Consider the following 26,129-nt stretch of genomic DNA (forward strand, 5'->3'; position numbering starts at 1 on the left):
GCACAATTAAAGTCCTCAGTACCACATTGAATTTTCAATCATAGTCTCTTGCCTCAATATGTGCACAGGTCTCTGATCCCAGATAAAGAGAATTTCCATCTTGTAAGGCATTGGTAAATAAAATCCCCAGATGAGCAGGGTATCCTTGTTGAAATAGAAGAAGCCCCTTCCAAAACTGGTAACACTTGGAAAAATTAGTCACTGCACAGAGTCAAACCCTCTCTCTCTCTCCCCAGGGGTGAAGACTATGGATGGAGGTCATCAATGTTCTTGATCTTGTTGCTACTCACAGAAGATATTATTCTTTATTTCTCTATCCTCCTCACAGGATCCCAGATGGAAGTGATCACCTTGGGAACAAGCTACTCCAGCTGTTCCTGGCCCCGGGTTGGAACTCTTCCTCCTGGGCAGCAACCAAAAATCTTTTTCCCCAAATCAGGATCAACTCCAAAGGAAGCTGTAGCGGGATCACCACTAGTCCTCTGCATCCTTTGCGGGTCACATCCTACCCAGGGCCCATCCCCTTGAAGAGAGGCTTCCCTAAGCAACATCCTGGGGTCTCAGTCTTCTTACAACAAAAGGTAAAATTTCCCCCAAAATAATCCAAGACTACCTCTCTGCACTTGAGTGGGCTACAGTTGCGGAGTCCCCAACCTGACCGAAAGGTCCCAGACTAATTGAAGCCCAAGCCTCCAAGTAAGCCAAAAACTATAACTCAATGGAAAAACTCTCCAACCTCCTCCAAAACTCCAACTAATACTGCCCCCTCCCCGAGCTCTCTGTAGAGAAATTGTCCATCCAGTACCCTCAAAGGGAGGAGCTGTACCAAATGGATCCTCCCCTATTTCCTCTAACTGCACCATCTCTAGCTGAATCAATGAATTTACCCAGGGCTTTCTGGTAATTGAACCAGAGGGTCCATCACAACTATATTATAATCCAGTTTACTCATGGCTTTCTGAGTGCCAGGCGCACACCTAATTAGCATTACATAAGGCCTAAATACCTCATATCAGTTTCATGTGAGATTTTTGCTTTTTTTTGCAGGGTTTTCTGGTTAGCACCACAGCAATGTGTGTAAATACAATATACATATTGCGATCTTTTTACCTCAGAAGACTATACTCTGAATGTCCTTTATGTGAAATCTGTTAAATACACACAATATTTAATTGTATGTGGATAGGGCAGGAGGAAGAGCTGTAAAGCTGCCTAATACCCTTGCAACAGCCCTGGTCATCCACCTAGCCCCCCCTTTCCTAAACTCATCTTACTCCCTGAGGGTCCAAAATGCCTAAGTGGAGCAGGAGCGATTCCCAGGTGCTCCTGCCCAGTGTGCTGGTATGTAAAAATGGTGCCGGTTGGTCCTGTAGCCACTGCCATTTTGTTTGTTTACAGCCTAAGGATCGCTCCTGCGGACAGGGTGAAATGGATTTTGGGGGTGATATTTTTAAAGTCTGGATCACTGGAGTGAACTGGGCTTTTTTTCAGTGGGGAAGAGGAGCTCATGACAGACACTGAGCAAAAGAGAGAAAGACACAGTTATTGGGGAAAAAAACAAAAATTAAGGCTTTAAAAAGATAAACTATGAGGAGGGGGCAGCTTAGTAATTGTTCTCATAGGGCAGCAAAAATGCTATCACTGGCCCCAACTTCAATGCTGGGTTATACTAATGGTCCATCCAGATTTCTAAGAAGCCCTGGCAGATCCTAATGAGGGGATCCATTCCTTTTGCTCACTCTCAGAAGAGCTGGCATTCCACGAATCTACCTGGCTCATTTTTAATATACCTGACCTCCAGAAACTTGGCCAAACTTTTTTTTTTTTTTTTTTAATCTATCTATACTACCAGCCTTGACTACAATTTCTCGTAACGACTTTCAGAGATTGTGTATTGACTGAAAAAACACTTTCTTAAATTAAAATTTGTTTGAAATTTGCTATCAGTTTCATTGAATTTCCTCTCCTAGAATTATCTGAAAAGGTAATTAACTGCTCAATATTAACTTGTTCCATAATACACATGATTGCATAAACCTCTATTATATGCCCTGGGTCATCTCTTCTCTAAACTGAAAAGCACATATTCGTAATTTGATTAAGACAGAATATCATAAACTCATAACGTTAAGAAGATTAAAATATTTGCTTGAATTTGAAGATTTTAGATTAGTCCTGCAAACAATGATCTTCACAGGCCTAGACTACTGTAATTTTCTGTTAACAGTACCAAGTATTAACCTTAAGTTCACAAAATAATTAACATTAATGATTCCCTATGGCTTGGTACCAGACAGCATGTATACTCTCTGCAACGTAGCCTACGCTCCACAAATAAAGGTCTCCTGAGTGTACCATCACTTCAGAAGGCACACCTAGGGGAGGTCAGGGACAGAATGATCTCTGTAGCAGGTCCCATACTGTTGAACACAGATAGAGCTGCTTCAACGGCAGGGGAGAAAGTCTGATACTTCGTGCATATCCAGCATAGCTTTCTGCTTCAACGGCAGGGGGAATGAAGAAAAGTGGATCTATATACAGACAACAACCAACAAGGACTGAATCACATACAGCTCGATACAGTAAAGTTCAGTTGAAGATTTCTCGTCTGTAACAAGCTCGCTGCGCACAATTCGGACGCGTAAGGCAAACCAGCGATACAGTCTCCAGTTTTGCGCGTCCGTAGCGCTTCTTAAAACAGACGTGTAACCCTTCCCGCACCCGGCATGTAAATCAACGAATTAGCTGTATAATGAAGGAATTAGCTATTCCCCTCCGATACCGTAACGGGCACTCAGGTTCTCTCATTAGTAACGCACTGTTTTGCCGCGGCCGTAACGTGTTAGTTTACCGCCTCCCCCTAGTAGGAGTTAGGACTGTGAGTCTAGTAACAAATCCATCGACACCGCTTAAGATACTCAAAAACAATAAAACACAATTTAAAAAAAAAGCGATACAGAGATGATCGAGAAAATGTAATGATGTGGGACACATAAAACCTGTCAGAAGAAAAAATAAAAATTTTTAAATACCTGTCGGAGGGCCGCGTGGGTCCAGGCGGCCGGCGGCGGCGGGAGCCGGGTGGTCGCGTGTTAAATCTAGGCCGTGGGCGGGTGGGCGCCTGTTCCAGGCGGCAGCGGCAGCGGCGGCGGGGGGACACGCGTTAGTTCGAGACGGCCGGCGGGCGGCGGGTGGTCGCGTGTTAAATCTAGGCCGGGTCCGCACAGGCGCGCATTCATTCACTGCCGGTGGGGGCTGCCGGAGAGGCAGCCCCCACCGGCAGTGAATGAATTCATTCATCCAGGCGGAGGAGCCGGCTGCTTTCGCCACCGGCTCCTCCGCCTGGATGAATGAATGCGCGCCTGTGCGACCCCTGCGATTTGGCGCTCAAGGCAGTCACATGCCGTGACGTCACGCCTTGAGCGCCGAATCGCAGGGGTCGCACAGGCGCGCATTCATTCACTGCCGGTGGGGGCTGCCGGAGGAGGCAGCCCCCACCGGCAGTGAATGAATGCGCGCCTGTGCGGACCCGGCCTAGATTTAACACGCGACCACCCGCCGCCCGTCTCGAACTAACGCGTGTCCCCCCGCCGCCGCTGCCGCCCGGAACAGGCGCCCACCCGCCCGCGGCCTAGATTTAACACGCGACCACCGGCCCCCCGGATCCCGCCGGCCGCCTGGACCCACGCGGCCCTCCGACAGGTATTTAAAAATTTTGATTTTTACACTTCCTGGTGCCTGTCATTTCAAATGTCATTTGAAATGACAGGTACCAGCGCACCCAGGTTACTGTATAGGCGCTGTATTAAGCGCCTATACAGTAAAATGGGTTACGCAGGCATAACCCTTCCCTACCGCTTTAAAGCCGCGGCATGCATTTGCATGCGATTAGAAGAGAGAATCGGGGAGTTAGTGAAGAGAACTGTGCGTGCGGGGAGGAAGGGTGCGCCTGACACTACCTCACTGTTTCTACCTCGACCTTACTGTATCGACCTGATAGTCTGGATAAACAAATAAGCATGGGTGTAGCTTGCTTACTGTGGCGGTTACTACCCCTAACTAATTAAGCTAGATATTTCACTTAGATGCAGTTCCAACACTGCTCTTTGCATTAATGGTGGGGGTGGAAGGGAAATAGAACCAAAGGGTTACTAAGAGCCAAGAGTAACAGATAAGCATAAGAAAAAAAAAAGTGCGAAGCTTGCTGGGCAGACTGGATGGGCCGTTTGGTCTTCTTCTGCCGTCATTTCTATGTATGTTTCTATGTCTAAATTCTATGAACTCTATTTGATTGTCATGTTTGGACTTGTATCATCTTAAATTTGTTTTTATGAATGTTTTAACTGTAAACTGCTATGATCTGTGGATTATGTGGTATAAATACATTTTAAATAAATAAAATAACCTGTTTAATCTTTCTTCCTAAGGGAGCTCTTCCCTTGCCACTCTCAGAAGACTGAGAGTGGCAAGGGTTAAGAATGGAAATAGAGACATTATATTGATGATGGATGGTATGTAGATGAAGAAATGAGGAAGATGGTGGAAGGGATGTGAGACAAAAGGAATGAAAGGCTGGGTGAGAGGAAAAGAGCAAGGTAGGTGAATGCTGAAAGATGTGATAAGAGGTTAATGAAGAAAAAAAGAGAAATGGAAGCTAAGAAAACGAAGGAGAGAGAGAGACAGAACTCAGGTCCTGGTAAAGGACTAACTGTAACAGAAAGTAAGGTACTATGGTAGAAACAGCCTCTTGCCCCATTCCCCCTGCTACTCATGTACGAAAACGTTTTATGCCCAACAGTAAGACATCTTAACACACCCTGGAAAAAATAAGAAAGAATATTGATGAGATTTCCCCATTTTAATGCCTATATTTGTTTCCTGTTGGCATTAACGCTTTTAAGCAACTTTAAATCTCTTCCTATTTGGGGGGGGGGGGGTTGGTTTGTTTTAATTCTTTATCCCAATTTGCTTTTTGCCAGCAATACAAACAATGAGCCAGCCCTTCTAATCGCACATTTTGGCTTGACTTTGTGCCTTTTCTGCTTTTGGCTCAAGATTTCAAATCATATCACGTGATAATCATTCTAAACAGAATGCAGGTCTATCACAATTCCCTCATGATCACAAACTGACACTAATACAGAGGGGCCTCTTACCCACTCTGGGATTGGCAGGAAAGATGAAGGATATCCCAAAACCTGTTTCCCCTGTTGACATACTCTATTTCTTACCTAAGAAAATGTATGAATTAGAATTCCTCACGATTACTTGTCCCCCAACAGCGACTCCCCCCAATATGGTCAAGTGCTTTTACAGCTCTGTAATGACACACGGCTCATAGCACACACCAGCTATTTGAGCTATGCTCTTCTTCTCCTCCTCATAGCATCCACTCATAAACCCTTCACACCCCACCTGCTTCTCCTTCAGCACCCTCCCATGATGGGATGTTTTGCAATTTAGACTGGATATAAAGTCAGAACCCCTTTCACCTCCTCCCTCATAACTCTGGTCAGTTATACACGATGAATAATTTGCTACGTTCACAATCAAGCCATGAGATTACTCTCATCAAGTCTCAATATCCATCTCTGGCTGCTGTTCTAATTCTACAAAAACGTAATCATTAGTCTTGCAGATAGAACTGTTAGCATTTATACTGAATATTGCTGGAAGGAGGTTTGACTTTCACTTTCTCTAGACACATTCATCCAATTTAGCCTGTGCTAACTAGAATTGACTTCCCATATTACTGACAATAAGTTTATTTTTTAGCTGTTTTTGGCTCTTCATCCCCTTCCCTCTACCCTGCTCAGCTGCAGCTAGGCAGCAAACAACGCAGAATCTACAAGGTATGTGAGAACTAAAATAAAATATCAGAACAGACGAACCATTAGATGGGAAAATACACAACTGTAAGGACAGGAATCTGGGCTCATTATAGATGTAGAGTTCCTGTGGCTTGGCTGCAGCAGTACGAGAGATTTGGGCTAAAGTCTGCCTGGATGGACTCTGGCTCATCACGGAAGGGATATTTATGTAAAATATTTACATGGCGCTATGCCCTGGACTTCTGCTGGGAGGAAAGCTAAGGACCACCACTGGAAAGATTTCTGTTGGCACAAGTGCAGCACTTAAGGCTTCAACCTTTAAAGACCTCCCCCATTAACCCAGCAAGGAAACCTGAAGTCATTCCAATCAATCATCTGGAGAATATGGGCAAGGAAGGGAAAGATGTGTCAGCACACAAATCACGTACACATATACAAAAGCACGCTAGGGAATACAGTAAAGGGGGGAGAAGTATAAGTAAATATGGACTAAATACACACTCACAATAACCTCTCACCAGCAATGAATTCCTCAAGTTTGATTTCAACATTCTAGCATCAAATCAGGCAGCCACAGCACTGCCATCACATTTATATCTGATTTTTGTGCATCCTAGAAGGAAAATACATTATTTCAAGAAAATAACTGGATTCTGATAATCTACAGTATGCTCTTTTGGCCAAGCAGCAGATAATACCAAGTAATATGGTTAAAATTTGTAATTTTAAAAAAGGGCATCCAAGTTTCTTCTAGGCTGCCCTCAATTTAATTCTGGATCCTCAGGTACTATTTATGGAGGATACTAAATCCTATGAATACCTGCCTTGCAGCCTCAGAAGCCATCTTGCAGTTTTCAGGCAAAGGAACTGTGCAGTGAAGCCAAGCAATTACAAAAGTCCAAATGATGGAAAATGGCAGATGGTGGCATAAGTCACAGTCACAGGACTTCCATTAAAAATAGGGCTTCTGATTTTAGGTTTTAACCGCTAAAACAATCCTGATATGAAAAAAATAAAATAGTTTATTAGATAAACATCATTTCCCCTGGTGCTCTCATCAATCCTTTGCCTACCCTGAATCCTCAGCTTTGCTTTTGTACTTCTTCCATGCTGACGCTCCTCAGCTGCACATACATATGCATTTGATTCAACCAGAAAAGGTTGAAGGATATCCTGACATATACTACCTGCTCCGTAAAAACACCAAGCCACAGATTTTTGGAACCTCCAAAAGAGCCAACCCCTTAATTAGCTGGAAAATAAAAGCACCTAAATTTACAAAACACTTAAAATCATAAGGCCTAATTATAAATCATGAGAAGTGGGCCACTCTGATGGCTCAATGGCAGAGTTGTGCATTCCCATGTGGAGGATAATTCATCTGCTCCCCAAGCCAGCCAGGACTGGGGGATACTGCAGAGGAGCAAATCCCCATTGGTGTGTAATGGAGACACCTAGGGGTTGGATTTAAGGCCCATGTCTGCAAGCTCCAGAAGAAGCCCTGGTGCTTGGCCCCTGGCTGAGTATTGCTGCTGCTGCAGCAGCAACAAGTGGACAAAGTGAGTTGGTAGGGGATTTAAAGCACATAACAAAAATAATTCCCAGGTAGTTGGGAATGAAGGCTCATGATGCTGACCTCAGCAGATTTCTGCTTGAGCTGGAAGCCAAAAGAAGCTCCTCCCCCAATATAAAAAAAAAAAAAAATCACAAAGAGAAGCAAAAAAAAAAAATAAAAATACTACCACCTTCCAAGACAATTACTAGCACTGCACAGGAGTAGAAAAAGAAAGCCTTGCTGTTCTCTGCTAGCAGAAGTCATCCTTCCACCTTACATCACCACAAGCTAAAACACAAGAGGAACTAGCACCAGTTTTATGCACTGTGTCCAGATCCAGTATTTTTTTTTTTTTAATAAAAATATTAGAAAAGGTTTGCCTTTTTTGGAATATAATCCTCGTTACATCACTCACTTGTCAAATGCATTTATAGGATACTGTACAACTGAATCCAGCAATCTGACTGACTGAGAACAGTTTCTTTTGGCCCTGTAGTTCCTTCTTCTCTAATGCAGCAATCAGAACTAGGGCTAGGATTTCTGAGTCATGAGCCTTCATTAGAATCTACCTGAAGATTTTTCTCCTATTTTAACAGACCTATTTCCCCACTATATTCCCATTCTGCTCATTGCAGTAATGATACTGATGCTGGGGTTGTGTGTCAGGGCTACTTCTGCAGCAATTCCCAGCCCCAGCTAACACAGAACGCAGAAACCTGATCCAGGAATAGAGTCAGGGACCCTCCACACGAGTAATGCCACTGAGCTATCACGCTAGTCTGAGAACATAATTGTAATTTATAGTGGCACTGTATCAAGCTTTACAGTCAGCTTCCAAACAATACTCCAAAAACATATACTTAAACCAAAAAGAAAGGTGTGTGTATATATATTTTACACACACACACACAGAGCCAGCTACAGTCTCAATTAACAGAGCAATTTGTTTCAGTTAATCTTACTAAAATTTAGACAAACTCTGTACACACTATTACAGTAAAAACATTAAAAAACAAACAAACAGTCTACTTAAAAAAAAAACCCCACACTCTAAAATCAATCCCCGGGAGGCAACTCTGCACATACACACACATGAAAAATAACAGAATATTTGCCAGAAAAGAACAGCTTGATTTCCAAAGCGTTACCCAGCTGTTCTCAGATATGTCACAGGGTCCAAATGCAAAACAGTTCACAATCTTAACTGCTCTTTTACTATACCCTCCTATTGGTCAAAATCAAGTTGAAAAACAATCTACCAAATTAAAAAGCCATAAGAATTTAAATATAAACATTTATGACCTGCTATTCAAGCAGAATCTCAATGGCGACTATTAACTTAAGGCACATATTTAGTCTGCCTCTGACTGGTTGTGAAGCACCTCAAATGCAAAATCAGCATATTCAGAAAGAGGAAATTCCCAAGCAACCAAAACAATTATTGGTACCGCTGGTTTGCCAGCCTGCACGGAGTAGAAAAAGCCACTGGAGCCTGGCCCACAGAACACGAGAGAAGCCAAGGAGGCTCCTGCTAGCAGCCCACACAGAACGAGAGAAGACAAGGTTGCCTCTGCCGCTGGTCCTCTGAAAACATAGAAAGAGTCACTGTGGCCTATGCAGATTAAGACACAATAAGCAGGATGTAGCTTGAGAAACTAAGGGGGGGGGGGGGGGGGGAGGGGGAGAGGAAAAGCAAGAAAAAAAAAGCTAACTATCCCTCCCTCTCCAAGAAATGAGCTATAGAAACACTATGCAGCAAAAATCTGAACATACCAAAATAAAAGAAACATCTCTATAAGTAAAAAAAAAATATCTATACAGATATATATTTTATTCACAAAATATATACATATGTATATGTTTAATAGAAGCAGGGTATCTAACTTTACATTAGGCACTTTATTATACATCACATAAATATAATTGCAAATGCTACTTAAGAACCTTTTTACTTTAGCATATCAAAAATATTCTACTTCAAAATCAAACATATTTCATGTGACTATATCATTTAGTAGCATGACCTGAATGAGGTGTTCATGTGAAATTTGGCTCTGCTTTTAAAGCTGAACACATATCTATATACAGAAAGATATTTTTAGCAAGTGGTTTTCAGAAACCAACACTTAGGGCCTGATTTAAAAGGGTTTTTTCCCCTCATTTACTCTCTATAAGGAAAAGAACCTTAGCAAATCTGCATGACACACATATGCACTGCTGGCCAGTTCTATGCCATCTTCTCTAGCATATGGGGCTGTCATTTGGCTTCACAAGAGAACAGCAAGAGAAGGAGATGGGTAAATAATCTGCATTATTTTATATGCATGTGCTTATGAACTCATCTTCCCTAATTAGAGCATTTTTTGAGCCAACTTCCCACCAAGGATGTCTTCAACATGTTTTAAAGAACTGAAAGTTCCAAAGTTATGCAGGACAGATACAGAAAAATGCTGCAGTCACTAAAGATGATGAAATGTGAAGTTTCAGGTGCCACTTGCAATCTCTGATATTGTGTATTAAGCATGTAAATGGAGCATGTAGCTACTAGTAATCATGAGAAGAAAAAATGAAACTAGAAATGTGTTGGACCACCCTTAAAAACCAGATGTCTAGTGCTTTAGCCCTATACCACCTACTGAAGGGTTTATGTATGCCCTAATAGTGCCGGTCCCCCGTACACATTATACAAAGATTTTTGGGTGCATCTGCATGGATGCCTCCAAAATACATTAGAACCACTCTAGAAAACAATTTTGCAGAATTAAGTAATTTGAGTATCAGTGAGATAATGATAAAATGGTGCAATCCAATGGATTTACAGCAGACAGCCTAAGAGAAGGGGGGGACAGGGAACATTAATACAACATAAACAATTTTCCTTGCGCTAATACAAGCCTTGCTAAAATAAAGAAACATTAAACAGATTCATTAAAGCAAATTCCACCATCATCGTACCCCATACAAATCCATAACAAGATTGATGGTGGAACAGAAAACAAAATAGATTATCACCTAATGCTTAAATGTTCAATTGAAAACACATTTTAACCCCTTCTGTTAATGAATCGCAATATATTTGAAAACAAAAACTGACAGTTTAACTAAAAATGCAATAAAAGTGAAATCAAGGAGCTTCTTGCATACAATAAAGCCATCTAGTGCCATCAATTTGTGTACCAAACCTGATCTTTCTCCATGTTTTAAGTTAAACATTTAAGCAGCACCTTTTCTTTGCCCTCCAAGCATGATTGGCTTTCAACACTATAGCTCTCTGGTTACCAGCTTGCCTTTTGTGTGTGCACTGCTTCTGTATTAGCTAAGTATCTATACACATTTCAATTTATATTTAATATTGATTGTAAACAAGTCGGGGGGGGGGGGGGGGGAGGAGACACGACTATTGTGCTGAGATGCTCTGTGTAGCTCTTTATGCAAGTCACAGAAAAATCAATCATCTTGCTGGGCCAGTGGTATTAACCCTATACCTGGAAAATAGTCCCCATATCTTTTGAAATGTTTAACAGATATAACTTAGTAGTAAAAGGTAAATCAGCACTATATAGTAACAGGTTTATATTTATCTGAGAGAAAAATTAGCTTTCCTTATCTTTTAGACATGAGACCTACAGAATCTATACTTTAAAAAAAAAAAAAAAAAATTAGTTAACATAGTAAATGATGGCAGATAAAGACCAAATGGCCCATCTCAACCTCTCCAGTCTTCCACAACTTATTGGATAAGCATAGAGAAAGCCCATATCCATCAGCACTTCCTCCACCCTCCATATCTTTTACCTGACCTCTCAACTCTTTTCCCGTCACCCTCCTCCATATCTGACCCAAGTATGCTTATTAATGTTAAGAATTATAACTATGGCCAATCTGTGCAGGTTATCCCAGCCATCCTGGAAGCCCAAAGGTATTGCACCACTGCTGTTAGGGTTGCATCCATGCAAGATATGCAAACTGGCCACAGAGCTCTCTGCCAGGAGACCACAGACTTACTAGTCATTGCTGCTTGGGCTCAAATCCAATACACTACAAAGTTTTTCAGTTAACACTGTTGTGTGCCTACTGCTCCTGAAGATTATTTGTTTGGCACTGCTGTGCAGTGAAGAGCATGACACTGAAAAGCTTAATGAGGAATGCCACATGCTCCAGGGCTAGAAACTGGCACTAAAAGACCTGAAAGAGGTTAATGACAGAACAAAATTAGCAGGGTATTTATGCTCCACCATGGTCAGTAAAGCAGGAGCACAGCAACGTACCATTCTCTGTGCATGTCAGACAGGCTCTCATCTTTTTCAAAGTCTTCCTGTTTTTCCTGCTGGTAGGTCCTAGACATGTTACTCATTTTCTTAAATGAATTGTCTACTTGTATTTGCACTTATTTTCTCTATATTCTCAGCTTTGCCTACCACTGAATAATTTTGAAAAGGTATCACTTTCTCACTATTATATATGCAAGGTCACTTTCTCATAAAAGAGATGATGTCATGATATCCAAAACATTATCTATCAGAAGAACAAATAAATGAAATTGTTGCATTAACTGGAACTGAAACCACAATATGAAAATGAATACCAGGAAGAGAGCCGTATACATTGCAAGAAAAGAAAGAACAGTGCCATCAGGTGATGGATAATCCAGTTTATGTATTATGCTATATAGATGTAAAAAAATTATTTATATAGCGAGAAAGATTATATCACCCCTTGTAATATATTAAATAATCACACAGTGCTTTTTTCTGGAAACAAAAAAGTGCTGGTTCTCAAGTGCAGGATGCAGAGGTTTTTTAAGGGATTGGAGGGTAAATCAAGCAGATGGTGTAAAAGGTGCTGGTACTCAGTACCGACAAGTACCCCCTAAAAAACAAACTTGTATATACAGACATAATACATACCTACTCAAGAAATTGCACACCAATTTAGATTGATCCACAATAAAGGAAATTCATGTTTTCTCATTATTGTTTATCACTTAGAATCTACTGCTGAATACAAACAGCTACTCAAGGAAAATGATTTCACAGAAGTAGTTTCCAATTACAAGTCATCTTGTTTCTAACAGATTTCAATATCTTAAGCAGAAGCTTCCACTTTTGAAATTATCCAGTACATAATCTATTTATCTATTATTTAAAACAAATAATATAATAATATTTCTTACCATGATTGGGACACCTATGTCTGGCCACAAGAGGTCTTCCGATGGCAGCTTTGGAGAGTTCCATACTACCACCACTTTATTTAAATAAGGAAGTCCATTAAGTCTCTCCAAGGAGTTCATTAATACTTCCTCTCGTTCATAAGTCAACATTACCACAGTAAATTGTTCCCTGGGCACATTACCACCCAAGGCAGCTTGAAATTCTTTTCCAGACCCACCAGTCCCTCCTCCAATTGGTCGAAACCCAGTTCCAGACCCTAAAAACTTTGCTTCAGAAGGCAAAACAGGATCAAAAGGTGTGTGTGGGAAGAGGTGGAAAGGGCCTGGAGCTATATTCCAGTTTCTGTAAATATCCATTACTGTAACAGTAAAATTGCGAAGATATTTTGGAGAAGCATAGGGTGGTTCTGTTTCTACAGGGCCCAAATCTAAATCACCATTGTCTGCCATGTTGGGATCTGTACCAGCAGCTTTACCTGATCGGTGAGGAATCTCCACTGTTGGTTCTTCTTGAATAGGAGCAGCTGGGATTTGGATTCGAGTCCTTAGAGTGGCTAAGATTGTGTTGAACACACTGTCAGATGTGGAAAAGTAGGTTTCCCACAAAAAACGGCCTTGCCGCCTCATAGCAAGGAGATCATTATCAGAAATGCTTCTCAGAAGAAAGTGTACTTCTGTGATACGTGGCTTTGGTATAACTAACACTGCCTCATTCCACTGTACCATATCATGATAGGGCAATTGGACTTGCTCTCCAAGAAAGACAGGAATAGCTCCAACTTCAAGAGCCTCAAAGAGCCTCATGGCACACCCAGCAGAGATCACAAGATGGGTATCTCCTGGGGTGATTATCAGTGCAAAAGTAGATAGCTTCAGTAGCTCTAGTCTGTCCTCCCTTTCTCCACAAAGAGCCCACTCAGTGGGCAGACTTGCCTTAGGATGATTCTTGCAGGTGAATTCTACCAACACAAAATCTAATTTGCTGTCTTGCACAGCCTTCAAGGTAGCAATGATTCGGTCATCATAATCCGCAGGGGCATTGCCTTCAATTTCTTCTTCAAACGAACGAGCTTCCTGCAAACTGGATCGAAGCGATTCAATTTTTTCTCCCTGGAAACTGAATAAGTACTTACGCTTCACTGGCACCTGGGGTGGTATCTCCAGGAAGTTGGGCTCAGACATTGCATGGACCAAAGGTGATACCACAATATCAAACCCTGACCGATACTGAACATCATAAAAGGTGGACTGAGCAATCATGGCACGCCCTGTGCTGATATTGTATAGAAAGTTCTGCGTTTCTGATTTTCTAGATAAGTTTATGATGAGATGGTTATGTCCATCAGTCCTCCAATATGGCAAAGAGTATAACTGTTGTTCTAATTCAGTAGGTTTTGGCATTATGGGTTCTTGAATCTCTCCCACTAAAACGACATATATACAAGCAATATTTGCATTTTCAGTTACATAAACATTAGTTCTGATGGTTGCCTCAAAGGCTTGCTTAATTAAAGGATCTAGAAAGCTACCAAAAGAGTATTTATTGCTGCTGTACACATACACTGGGAAGCCAGATGTAAGTGGACAGCGAGAGTAGTCAAAACAATTGTGTAGCCTGCAGTTCCTGTTGGACTTTGGCAATGGCAAGTTGGAATCATCTTTCTCCGGCAAAAGCCGAATTGGCAAGGAGAGCTTTGGCTGGTTTTGTGCCATCAGTTCTTTATAAGAATGCTCAGTTTGACTGATTACATTCTTGAGCTGCAGTAGGTCCTGCTTGGCATTCTCTATGCTCTTCTTGCAAGCTTCGATTTTTAGGTTCAGCTTAGCAATCTCACTATTGAGCTCCTGTCGCTTGGCTTCCAGCTGAAGTAGCTCCTCACTGACAGATTCCCGAATACGACAAAGGTCCTGAACATGTTTCACCTCACACAATTCATTCCCTGTGCGGGGTCCAAAAATGCGCTTGCCAGCATCATCAGCATCGTCAATGGTGGTCAGATAATAGTGAGCAATCAAAGGGAAGAAAACCAGAATGATGAACAAAGTAAAGCTAAGCCAGGTTAACCGAATGCGACTGGACCATCTTAACATCCACGGTTGGCCTCCATTCCCCACTCCCCCATTCCGCAGCATGGTATATCCAGTCATGAGTCCAAGTGTTAGCCCAACCAGTCACGTTGGATCAGTAGCCATAACCAAAATGTCTTCATCAGCTAACAAAATATCTTACATTACCTTGATAAAAAGCCAATAGAAAGGAAATTTCATTTTCTTTGTAGAACAAGGATAATAGTCTTTAACCTTTTTTTTTTGTAAAACTCAGCTGGCACAAAAATTAAAACCAATCATCTGAATGTCTCTTAATCTGGGCAATCTCAATGTTACTAGCAGTGGCGTGGTGTTGTCATGGTAACATGAAGTTGCGGCTGGCCTAGGAAAACACAATGGGATCAGGCACAGCTCTAGTGTTAGTCTCAACATTGTGAATTCGCATCCAATAAATATGAAGAATCAACAACCATAATTGAAGAGGTGTTGAGAAAAAACGAATCCTCCATTCATTCGGCATCCTTTATCACTGCAATATTGTCAGCACTTGTCCATACCTAGAAGAAAAAAAAAAAAAACAACACAATAAGAATTTTAGTAGTACAACTTTGCTGTGTTAATAAACAATTAGGTGATAATTATCTAGGGACACTGTCACTAATCAATGAAATTTAGTAAGTCTACATTCCTATTTTGGACCTATAGTAAAGATTTCACAAGCCATTTTATGATACACCACAGGCAGAATTAAAAAGCAAATATTTGCTCTTTTTATTACTTGCAACACAACACATGAGGCTAATTCAGAATTAGCTACCCACTATGATGAAAATATATTCTTGGTAGATATATAGATACAGATAGCCACTGCATAATCAGAAATATTTGGATTGCTCTCCTATTCATTTTAGTTATTAAAAAAATAAAAGGGTAAAATGCCATTTCATTTGTGAAGAAATAGCGAGACACATGAAAAATAAATAAAAAAGGCATTGCCTGGGCCTTGGACAAGTAAGCGAGACACACATTTCACTAATCTGCCTCACCAAAAATGTGCATACCGCTGAGAATATGGCTTATATAATAATGGGTGCATGATCTCCATCCTTCAAAATTTTGCACTGATTACCTTATTTTTCGCTCCATAAGACGCACCTGACCATAAGACGCACCTAAGATTCAGAGGGGGAAAATTTAAAAAAAAATTTGTGCTAAACCGGCTCTGTCCCCAGGAGTCTTATGGAGCAAATTAGGAGAGTGCATAACATTTTTTTTTCTCCCCATTTTGTTTTCGGGTCTGGGGAGGGTCATTTCGGTCCACTCCCCAGATCAGAAAACTTATCTTTCTCTGGGAACCCCCCCCCCCCCAAAAAAAAAAATCCCATCCCAACCCTTTAAATTAACAACCCCCCAAAACCTGCCAAATTAATTTACTACAACCCCCACCCTCCTGACCCCCCTCCCCAAGACCTGCCAAAAGTCCCTGGTGGTCCAGCGGGGGTCTGGGAGAGATCTCCTGGACTTGGGCCGTCGGCTGCCAGTAATCAAAATGGCACCGACAGCCCTTTGCCCTTACTATGTCACTGGGGCCGACCAATGGCAGCGGTAGCCCCTGTGACATAGTAAGGGCAAAGGGCCATCGGCTGCCAGTAATCAAAATGGTCGGCCCCAGTGATATAGTAAGGGCAAAGGGCCGTCGGCACCATTTTGATTACTGGCAGCCGATGGCCCAAGTCCATCACTCCCAGACAGCTCCTGGACCCCCACTGGACCACCAGGGACTTTTGGCAGGTCTAGGGGGGGTCAGGAGGGTGGGGGGTTGTAGTAAATTAAGTTGGCAGGTCTTGTGGGAGTCAGAAGGGTGGGGGGGTTTGTTAGATTTTTAGGTTGGTTTTTTTTTATATTCGCTCCATAAGACGCACATACATTTTCCACCCAATTTTGGGGGAAAAAAAGTGCTTCTTATGTAGCGAAAAATACAGCCGGCAGGCGGGTGGGCGTTTTATATATAAAACGCCCACCCCACCCTTTTGTTTTAATTTTTGGGTGGGTGCGCGTTTGATCCAGGTGGCGGCGGCGGGAGCCGCGGGCGGGCGCGCGTTTGATCCAAGCGGCGGCGGGAGCCGGCGGGCGTGCATTCATCCAGGCGGAGGGAGCCGGCGGCGAAAGCAGCCTCCGGCAGCCCCCGCCGGCAGTGAATGAATGCACGCCTGTGTACGCCCGTGGCCCGAGAGTGGAAGATCACAACGGGACCCCCCCACTGGACCCCAGGTAATTTAAGACATTTTGGGGGGGTTCGGGAGGGTGGGGGATTTATTTTAAAGGGTCGGGGTGGGTTTTAGGGATGTTTTAGTGTGCCGGTTTTCCCGCCCTCCCCCGATTTACACAATATTTAAAAAAACAAAACCGCCCAGATCCGATTCCCTCCCCCCCCCAGCCGAAATCGATCGTTAAGACGATCGATCACACGATTCACATCTCTATTACATAATGTTACACTCACACTGACCCCTAGGCAGCTCCCATTCATTCTCACACCGCTCCCTTCCCACCCCCCAGGCATGCACACATTCATTCTCACACACATACACCACACACAGGCAGGCACCTATTCTCACACAGCCAGACCCCAGGAAGACACCCATTCATTCTCAATCACAGATACAGCCTCAGGCAGACACCCATACATTCACACATATACACCCCCAGGCAGACTCCTATTCATACACTTGCACACACTGAAGGCAGATCCCCCTCTCTTTCTTTTGCCAGCAACCTCAGAGCCTCTCTCATTCCTCTGCTACTGCTGTCACTGCTGCCATGTGTATATTTGGGGAGGTGCTGATTGCTGCTACTGGCACTGAAGCCCGTTCTGCTGCCTCCTCTGTGCAGGCCCCGCAATATTAAATATTTGCGGGCTTCCACTTCCTCCATGCTGATCTCGTACATTGCGAGATCGGCATAGAGAAAGTGCTACTCTTGCGCATTCCCAAAGATAACATATGCCAATCACTAAAAAGTATTTTTTTTTATCTTTGCTGTCTGATCTTAGTTTTCTAATCGGTTGGTCACAAGCTTTTTCTTACGCCTTCCCTTTGTTTTTTTTGCCAATTCCTTTTACAGGGTCTTTTTTTTCTATTTCTTTTCTCTCCATCTGTCTTCTTCCCTCAAACACACAATCAGGTTCTCATTCTCCCAGCGGCCCTACCACCAGGTTTCCTCCTCTTCTCGGGCCACCGCAATGTGGGATACGCGGCGGCCCATTAATGCTGCTCTTCTTCTGTACACGGCAGATGCTCCTCCTCCTTCCTGCCCACGCGGCTCCGGCAATGTTTTTCTTCCGGGGCTGCGCAGGCAGGCAGGAAGGAGGAGTGAACGTGACCCTTTTCTTCGGGCCATGGTGAGGTAAGCTCCACCAAAGCCCTGATCTTCCTGTTGTAGTTCCCTGCTTCCACCAGCCCTGCTGCTATGTGGACTGGGTGACACACCTTCACACTGCAGGCAACACACTAACAAGTCGCGACACACAGTTTGGAAAGCTCTACTCTAACCTGTTCATTTTGTTTTGACCTAAATAGAGCATATCTCCCAAAAGCTAGTCAAGAAAAGTATTATTAGTTCAACAGAAAGATACCACCTTATGTTTTTTTTAGCTTGATCTTTATTCCTTAGATTCAAGTGGATTACCACACTGCTTTATCCAAAAATACATTAGCAATTGTTTAGGTTATACTGCTTTGTATGCAATTAAAACGCACAAGAACTGAAATGGAAAAAACACACAAATACTCTGAATCCTTACAGACCTTCTTCAAACTCTCTCAGCTACCTCTTCCTTCACTACCCATTTATCAGTTTGCTCTTTCCTCTCTTTCCACCAGCACCTATTCAATTTTCTCCTTGCTCATCCCCTCTACCTCATGTCCTCTATCATCCCTCCTCTTATCTTATCCATCTCCCCCTATCTTTTATAAGTGTTCTCATCCAAGATGGGTGTTTAGTAGGTGCCACCCACAAGTGCTCCTGATATGGATGCTTTTTTTTTTTTTTTAAACTTGTTTAAGTTGCCTTGGTCTCTTTCTTGCTCCAATATCACCAAGAGAATGGGCAAAGTGAGTAGACTTTCCCCTTCAGTGCCTCATAAGCAACTCCATCCCATCAGACAACGATAACAGAGAATTCAGTGGTCAGCTTTCCCTTATTTCCATGTGGAATTGGTTGCCAGGGTTAGCATGGATGCAGCTCCCCAACTTGATTGGAATATTTATCAGAGTCTGGGCAAACAGACCGTACAGCCAGCTTTGAGGTGTGGATCTGCAGCTGTGTGACAGGACACTGCTGGGTGAAGGCAACAGCATTGAAGGCATATTGGAGGCGGAAGCTGCAGCTGCAGAGAATATTGGTTTCCGTTTTGGGGGGGGGGGGGGGGGGGAGAAGCTTCGTGGGCAGGAAAAGGACAAGTTCAGGTAAATCTGATAGTGGAAGGTGGGACTAGACCCTTAACCAAGGCTGAAGAGACAGCCTCGGTGATGGAAGGGGAAGAATGAATACAGCTTTTGACACTGGAGCTGAAATGGATGATATTAGGAAGAGAACTCCTTTGTCTCACCCTTCCATTATTATCCTGGATTCCATCTGGTTGATCCTGGTGTACCAGGAAAATTCAATTTCCATGTCTGTAACTATTTGTATTGATAGTTTTGCTAAGCTACAGTCTCAAGTTTCTGTCTTAGAGTCTCATAAGAACAAACATAGCAATATAAGAATTGCCATCCTGGGTCAGACCGAGGGTGCATCAAGCCCAATATCCCATTTCCAAGAGTGGCTAATCCAGGTTACAATTACCTGGCAAGATCCCAAACAGTAAACAGATTTCATGCTGCTATCATGCAGTGATAAGTAGTGGCTATTTTGTAAGTCTACTTGGTTAATAACAGTTTATGGACTTCTCCTTCAGGAACTTGTCCAAACCTTTTTTAAACCCAACATCGCTATCTACCTTAACCACATCTTCCAGCAATGAATTCCAGAGCTTAATTGTGCATTGTTTTGCAGTCAATTTTCTCCAGTTGTTTTGAACGTTCTGCTACTACCTTCATGGAATGTCCCCTAATCTTTATATATTTTGAAAAAGAGTAAATAACTGATTTAAATTTACTCTCTGTTCCACTCATGATTTTATAGACCTCTATCATATCCACCCTCAGCTGTCTTTTCTCCAAGCTGAATAGCCCTAACCTCTTTAGACTTTCCTCATAGGAGAGTTGTTCCATCTCCTTTATCATTATGGTTGCCCTTCTCTGTACCTTTTCCAATGCAATTATATCTTTTTTGAGATGCGTAGGCCAAAACTGTACACAGTACTCCAGGTGCGGCCTCACCATGAAGCGATACAGAGGTACTATGACATTCTCCTATATTGCCCTTGTAATCTATTGCCAATTCCCAACTCTGTGCTTTCCACTTAACATCACCATATGCCTGGAATAAACTTCCTTAGCTGGTGTGTCATACTCCCTCTCTCACGTTTTTTAAATCCCAACTAAACACTCACCTTTTTGATGCTGCATTTAAATATTAAGCCTGTTGATTGGCCTTCAGCCTCATTAACTAATTTTAACAATCATCTGAGGACCTGCATGTTTGCCTTGATTAGACTAAATTCTATTGAGCAGAGATCTATTGCATGGTGGTGTTAGTACAGTGCTGCATAAGTTGAGTAGCACTATAGAAATGTTAAGTAGTAATATTCTCATGATGGTAAGACAGCGCCTTGAACAGGTTTCACTAAATGTCCTCAGTGCAGATGGGGATTATCCAAGACAGGATGATATTCATAAGAAATTGGAGAATTTATATCTAGAGTTCTTAATATAGTCTGCTATTGACTTTTCCTAAAGTGCCTCTAATCCCACCTTCGGAATTGTCTAAGAGATCCCTGTGAGATCTTGGGGATAGAGGTGGATGCTAGGCCTTCAATAAGTGAAATCTTCTTTCTGCCATTTGGAAGAAAGGATTGAAAGCAGGGAGGGGGGCTTTAGTGGGGAATATGTTGGCAGACAAGTTAACAGGGTCGTGGAAGACCCATCTACAGAAGAGATTAGAAAAGCTATCCTCTTGGTGATTTCTTATTCTTTAGGGCAGAGATAATATCATCCGTCTGTTCTGCAAAGACAGATTCAATTTATCACTTTGATTTTTGGGGATTTTTTGTTCTTTTTTACTAACTGAGCACTTTGCTGGGCAGACTGGTTGGACCATGTTACTTGCAGTCATTTACTAAGTTACTATACCTTCAACATGATTTTACTTGCCCATTTATATAGTAAGAAATAGCTTTGTCCTTAAATTGAATAGGAATGCATGCATATTATGGGAGAAATGTGAGACTGAATGCAAGGCACTTGTTTTTGTTTTAAATTATTGAGAAAATCTTGAGTTCAGTAATAAGAGATGTATCAATTTTTATTTGAATAATGATAAACATTTCTCTTGGTGCCTTTTGTTAGCTTATAAAATTATAAACATGTATATATATATAAAATTTAAGAGTTTTGTAGGTGATATTAATTAATGAACCAATGTAATAACAATGCAAAGGTGACTTGTATGATCACAATGGTCCTTTCCTCAGATGCGATAAGCAAGTAACTACTATAAAATACAAAAAGAAAAGTATAATTTAAGTTTTGGACTAAAAAAACAAAATAAAACCACCAGTCAGTTCTCTGACTGCTGCTCTTATCACCATCTTCCATGTTTCAAAGCTTTCTACAAATTTTACATATGTACTCGAGGTTGAATGATAACATTGTAACTGAACTCTAAGGGATGTGTGCATGTTTTTAACCAAATAGGAACATTATACTAGATGCTGAAAATAAAAAATGCATCAGTATTGTAAACAAAATGGAAAACTTAAATCCTCTGGGCTTAGAAACAGTATATAATCAGCCATGATCTTGAGATAAGAGAAACTGATGATTCTTAGACATGTAGAAAATCTGCAACCATTTAATAGAGTTAATGGAGAGCAAAATAGTAAGAGCCAATAGTAAATTCAGGTATTCAAAATTTTATAGTACTGCTGTCACTCAATTTTTTTTAATAATGTTTGACTTTTAAAGTAGGTTGATAGAGAACAGTACGTTGTTCTGGCAATTTTTTCTGTCCCATTTTGGCCTCGGAGAGAAATAAAAACGAGCAATGACTGACTGGTGGAGTTTATGCTGCCAGCCACCATCTCCTTCATCTCTATTCTTTCCCCACCCTATGCTGCAGAAGTTAGAGTGACAGCAAACGGACTGAGCGCACAGGGGTACATGAGAGCATAAGCCCTTAGTCTCTATGGCTTCTAACTCTTCTTACCACGTGGATTTCGATTTTTGGTTTAACTACGTACCTTTCCCAAATCCAAACTCATGGTGAGTTATGATTCTAGTACTGTAGTTGTTTCCTAATCCAAGAGAACTTACAATCTAAGCCATATCTGTGGCAATGGAGAATTCAGTGACTTTCCCAAGATGACAAGGTGTAGGATTTGAACCTTTGATTTCTTAGTTCTCCGGCTGCTGCTCTCATCACTAGACTATTCCTCCACTCATTCCCATTTTAAAAAGGAGCAACATGGTAATCAAGACAAACGGACCGATACAGTAAAGTCTGCGGGAGAGCGGGTGAACGCCCACTCTCCCGTGCGCGCGATTCAGTATTCAAATTAGGCCCGGCGGTAAAAAGAGGCGCTAGGGACACTAGCACATCCCTAGCACCTCTTTTTGGACAGGAGCGGCGGCTGTCAGCGGATTTGACAGCTGACGCTCAATTTTGCCAGTGTCAGTTCTCAAACCCGCTGACAGCCACGGGTTCGGAAACCAGACGCCGGCAAAATTGAGCATCCAGTTTTCAACCCGCGAGCCGACTTCAATTTTTTTTTTTTTTAAACTTTTTGTAACTTTCGGGACCTCCGACTTTATATCGCCATGATATTAAGTCGGAGGATGCACAGAAAAGCAGTCTTTACTGCTTTTCTGTGCACTTTCCCAGTGCCCAGAGAAATTAGCGCCTACCTTTGGGTAGGCGCTAATCCTTTCTGAATCGTGCGGGAATACCTAATAGGGCCATCAACATGCATTTGCATGTTGCGGGCACTATTAGGTTCGGGGGGGGGGGGGTTGGACACGCGTTTTCGACCCCTTACTGAATAAGGGGTAACGCTAGCGCGTCGAAAATGTGTGTTCAATTGCGGGTTAACAGTGCGCTCCACCGGAGCGCACTGTACTGTATCGGCCTGAATGTTTCCACTGTTTTGCCATGCTGCTGGCCTATCTGCCATTGCTTTCACTTCCTTTGGCCTGTAGTGGGTACAGGAATCAGAATATATATATTTTGTTGGGATTTTTTTATTATGCTTTTACCATTTATGCATTGATATTAAATCCTTATAAGCAAACTACTAAATTACCAAAATGAGTTGTAACATGAAAATACAAAATTAATTACTTAAATTCCCAAGATTCCAATTTTTGGTCTAAGAAAGAAAACCGTGAAAGCCAGAAACAAGAAAAATCAAAACAAGAAAAAAATAACATTTATGGAGCTAAACTTTCCTCAGTAATAATAGACAACCATTAACCAGTTGTTCAGCATCAATATTTTAACTGGCAGAAGCTGCAAATAGTTATACAAAAAAATGTTACATAAGAACATAAGATATGCGATACTAGGATAGACCAAGGGTCCATCGAGCCCAGTATCCTGTTTCCAACAGTGGCCAATCCAAGTTACAAGTACCTGGCAAATACCTAAACATTAGATAAATTACAAGCTACTATTGCTTATTAAATACTATAATAGCAGTTTATGGGTTTTTCCTCTAGGAACTTATCTAAACCTTTTTTAAACCCAGTTACACTAACTGCTGTAACCACATCCTCTGGCAATGAATTCCAGAGCTTAACTATGTTTTGGCTGAAAAAGAATTTTCTTTTATTTGTTTTAAATGAGCTACTTGCTAACTTCCTGGCGTGCCCCCTGTTCCTTCTATTATCTGAGAGAGTAAATGAACAAGTTAATGTAAATCGGTTAAGTCCTTTCATGATTTTGAAGAATTCTGTCATATCCCTCCCCCCTCAGTCATCTCTTCTGCAAAGTAAACAGTCCTAACTTCTTTAGTCTTTCCTCATAGGGCAGCTGTTCCATGTCCCTTATTTTGGTCGCCCTTCTCTGCACCGCACCTTTTGAGGTGCGGTGCAGAGAAGGTCACCGCACCTTTTGAGGTGCGGTGACCTTCTCTGCACTGTCACCGCACCTTTTGAGGTGCGGTGCCCAGAATTGCACACAGTATTCAAGGTGCAGTCTTCACCATGGGGCAATGCAGAGGCATTATGACATCCTCCGTTTTATTCACCATTCCCTTACTAATAATTCCAAACATTCTGTTTGCTTTTTTGATTGCCACAGCACACCGACTTGACGATTTCAATGTATTATCCACTATGACGCCTAGATCTCTTCCCTGGATGGTAACTCCTAAGATAGAACCTAAAATTGTGTAACTACAGCTAAGGTTATTTTTCACTATATGCATCACTTTGCACTTGTCCACTTTAAATTTCATCTGCCATTTGGAAGTCTAATCACTATCAAAATGTCTTATCAAGTTAGGAATGTTCACTTCAGCTTTAGAAAGAGGAACACATTTTAGAGAGATAAGATAAAATGACAAGTATAGATGAATCATTTTCAACAATGTATTCTACAGTTTAAGTTCCAATCTTAAAACCACCAAAACAGCACTTCTGAAATGCTACTGTGTTTAATTTCACAAGGAAAGATGATGAAAAATAGTGAAAACTTATCAAAATGACCTTAATGGGCTACTAAAAACCAAATCAGCTCTAAAAGAATATTTATAGTTTTCCTTTTAGGCATGTCCCCAGCAGAGGTAAGGGAGAAATTCTATACACAGCACTTACTGCTCCTTAGTGTAATGCTTCACTGCCATGTGTTAGATGGATAGAAATCGAGCTAAAAAATAAAGTAACACATTTAAGAATTTAGTGAAAATTGCGATCAAAACTCCCTAAGCCCCCTACATTACACAGCACTACACACACGACGGTGATTGAACTCAGAAAAAACACAGTACTAAGTATTTACTTCAGCACACGGAACAACAGAAATACAAAGCCCGAGTTCAAACATGCACTTAAGCAACAAATAATGACAGAGAGGGAAGACTGACATAAGTGAAAAATTGTTTGAGGATTCCCAGCTATAAATGAAAAATGCCTCCAAAATAAATGAAAATGCTAATGAATCGCATCCTTAGAAAGAATGGCTAATAAATAGTGTCTTACTTTGGTATGTTATATTCTTAGCAACATACATCCCAATAGCAATAAAAAAAAAAAGTCAAAACACCTATCAAAACACTTTTGAAAAAAAAAGTGTATGACGATGAAAAACTAAAAACACGATATTAAAAAACAAAACAAAAACTAACAGGGGGATAAAACTGTTTAATACATCGGTTAATGTTCTCTTTTCAATGGGCATTATATAAATACATCCGCTCATGATCTACATCCCCCTCCTGCTGCCAACCTAGGAGAGGGGGCTAACGATCGCCTCCAGCTCAAAGCCAGGTAGCGCAATCGGACTCGGAGTAGGACAGGGACAGCGATGTCCCCAGCTGCCAGAGAAAATGCACACAATGCTGCCCCCCAAATCGACTAGGACAAGGTACACCAACAACCCCCTTTCCGATGGAACACCTCAAAACAACTCCCCACCACCACTTCACCTCCGGATAGGTACAACAATTCCTCCCCTTCCTCTCGGAATAACAACTTCCGAGGCGGTCGCGCTACACATACCAATGATCCCCACCTCCTCCAGAGCCGGACCGGCTCAGCTACCAAACCTCTGCTCACTCTGGCTGCTCCGGCGTGCAAGTGACAGGGCGAACACTAGGAGGGGGAGCAAACGAAGCACCCTCCTCCCCCCCCCCGGTACAGACGGGAAGAAAGCGAGAGAGAAGCAAATACCCGAAGCGCGTCGTCCTCCTCTTCCACCTCACAGCCGGACTCCCTCGGCGGGAAGCAGCGTCCAGAGAAGCTCGAAAACCCGTACAACCGCCCTACGTTTCCTCTCTGCTCCCTGCGCCAACTAGCGCGAGAGCAGCCCGCCCTCCCCTCTACGGTCGGAGCGAAGGGGGGGGGGGTGCGGCGCACTAAGGAACGTCACCAGGGAACTCGCGCTGAGGCCCATTAATCTCGCGGTACTTCCTTTCCTCTCGCCCCCCTCCACTTCCCTCCCAAACTGCTTCCCGACTGTTGCCTTGGTTACTGGATGTGACGTGCACGCTGGGTACCGGGGTCGGGGGGGCTGCTTAGAGTGAGGGGCTGGTGGTGTTTCGGATGGAGAAGGCGAACGATCCTTAGCCTTCGGCCGAAGTGTCCGCATGGGGGAATGGCTCGGGGTTGAGAGGGGGTTCCAGGCGGCCTCTTCCTGCTGCCAG

At 42.4% G+C, this 26,129-nt stretch overlaps 1 protein-coding gene across 1 annotated transcript in view; it reads right to left on the bottom strand.

Moving 5' to 3' along the window:
* The window catches only part of EXTL3 (exostosin like glycosyltransferase 3), a 270,114-nt gene extending 244,266 nt beyond the window's left edge, over positions 1-25,848 (bottom strand). The window contains exons 1-2 of the mRNA XM_029596169.1: positions 25,657-25,848; positions 12,560-15,165 (exon numbers count right to left, since the gene is read on the bottom strand). Of these exons, the coding sequence (XP_029452029.1) occupies positions 12,560-14,707 (2,148 nt within the window). The 5' untranslated portion in view covers positions 14,708-15,165; positions 25,657-25,848. The remainder of the gene's footprint in view (positions 1-12,559; positions 15,166-25,656) is intronic.
* Positions 25,849-26,129: the final 281 nt, after the last annotated feature.

The sequence above is a fragment of the Rhinatrema bivittatum genome, chromosome 3, assembly GCF_901001135.1.
Source record: "Rhinatrema bivittatum chromosome 3, aRhiBiv1.1, whole genome shotgun sequence".
Lineage (NCBI taxonomy): Eukaryota > Metazoa > Chordata > Amphibia > Gymnophiona > Rhinatrematidae > Rhinatrema > Rhinatrema bivittatum.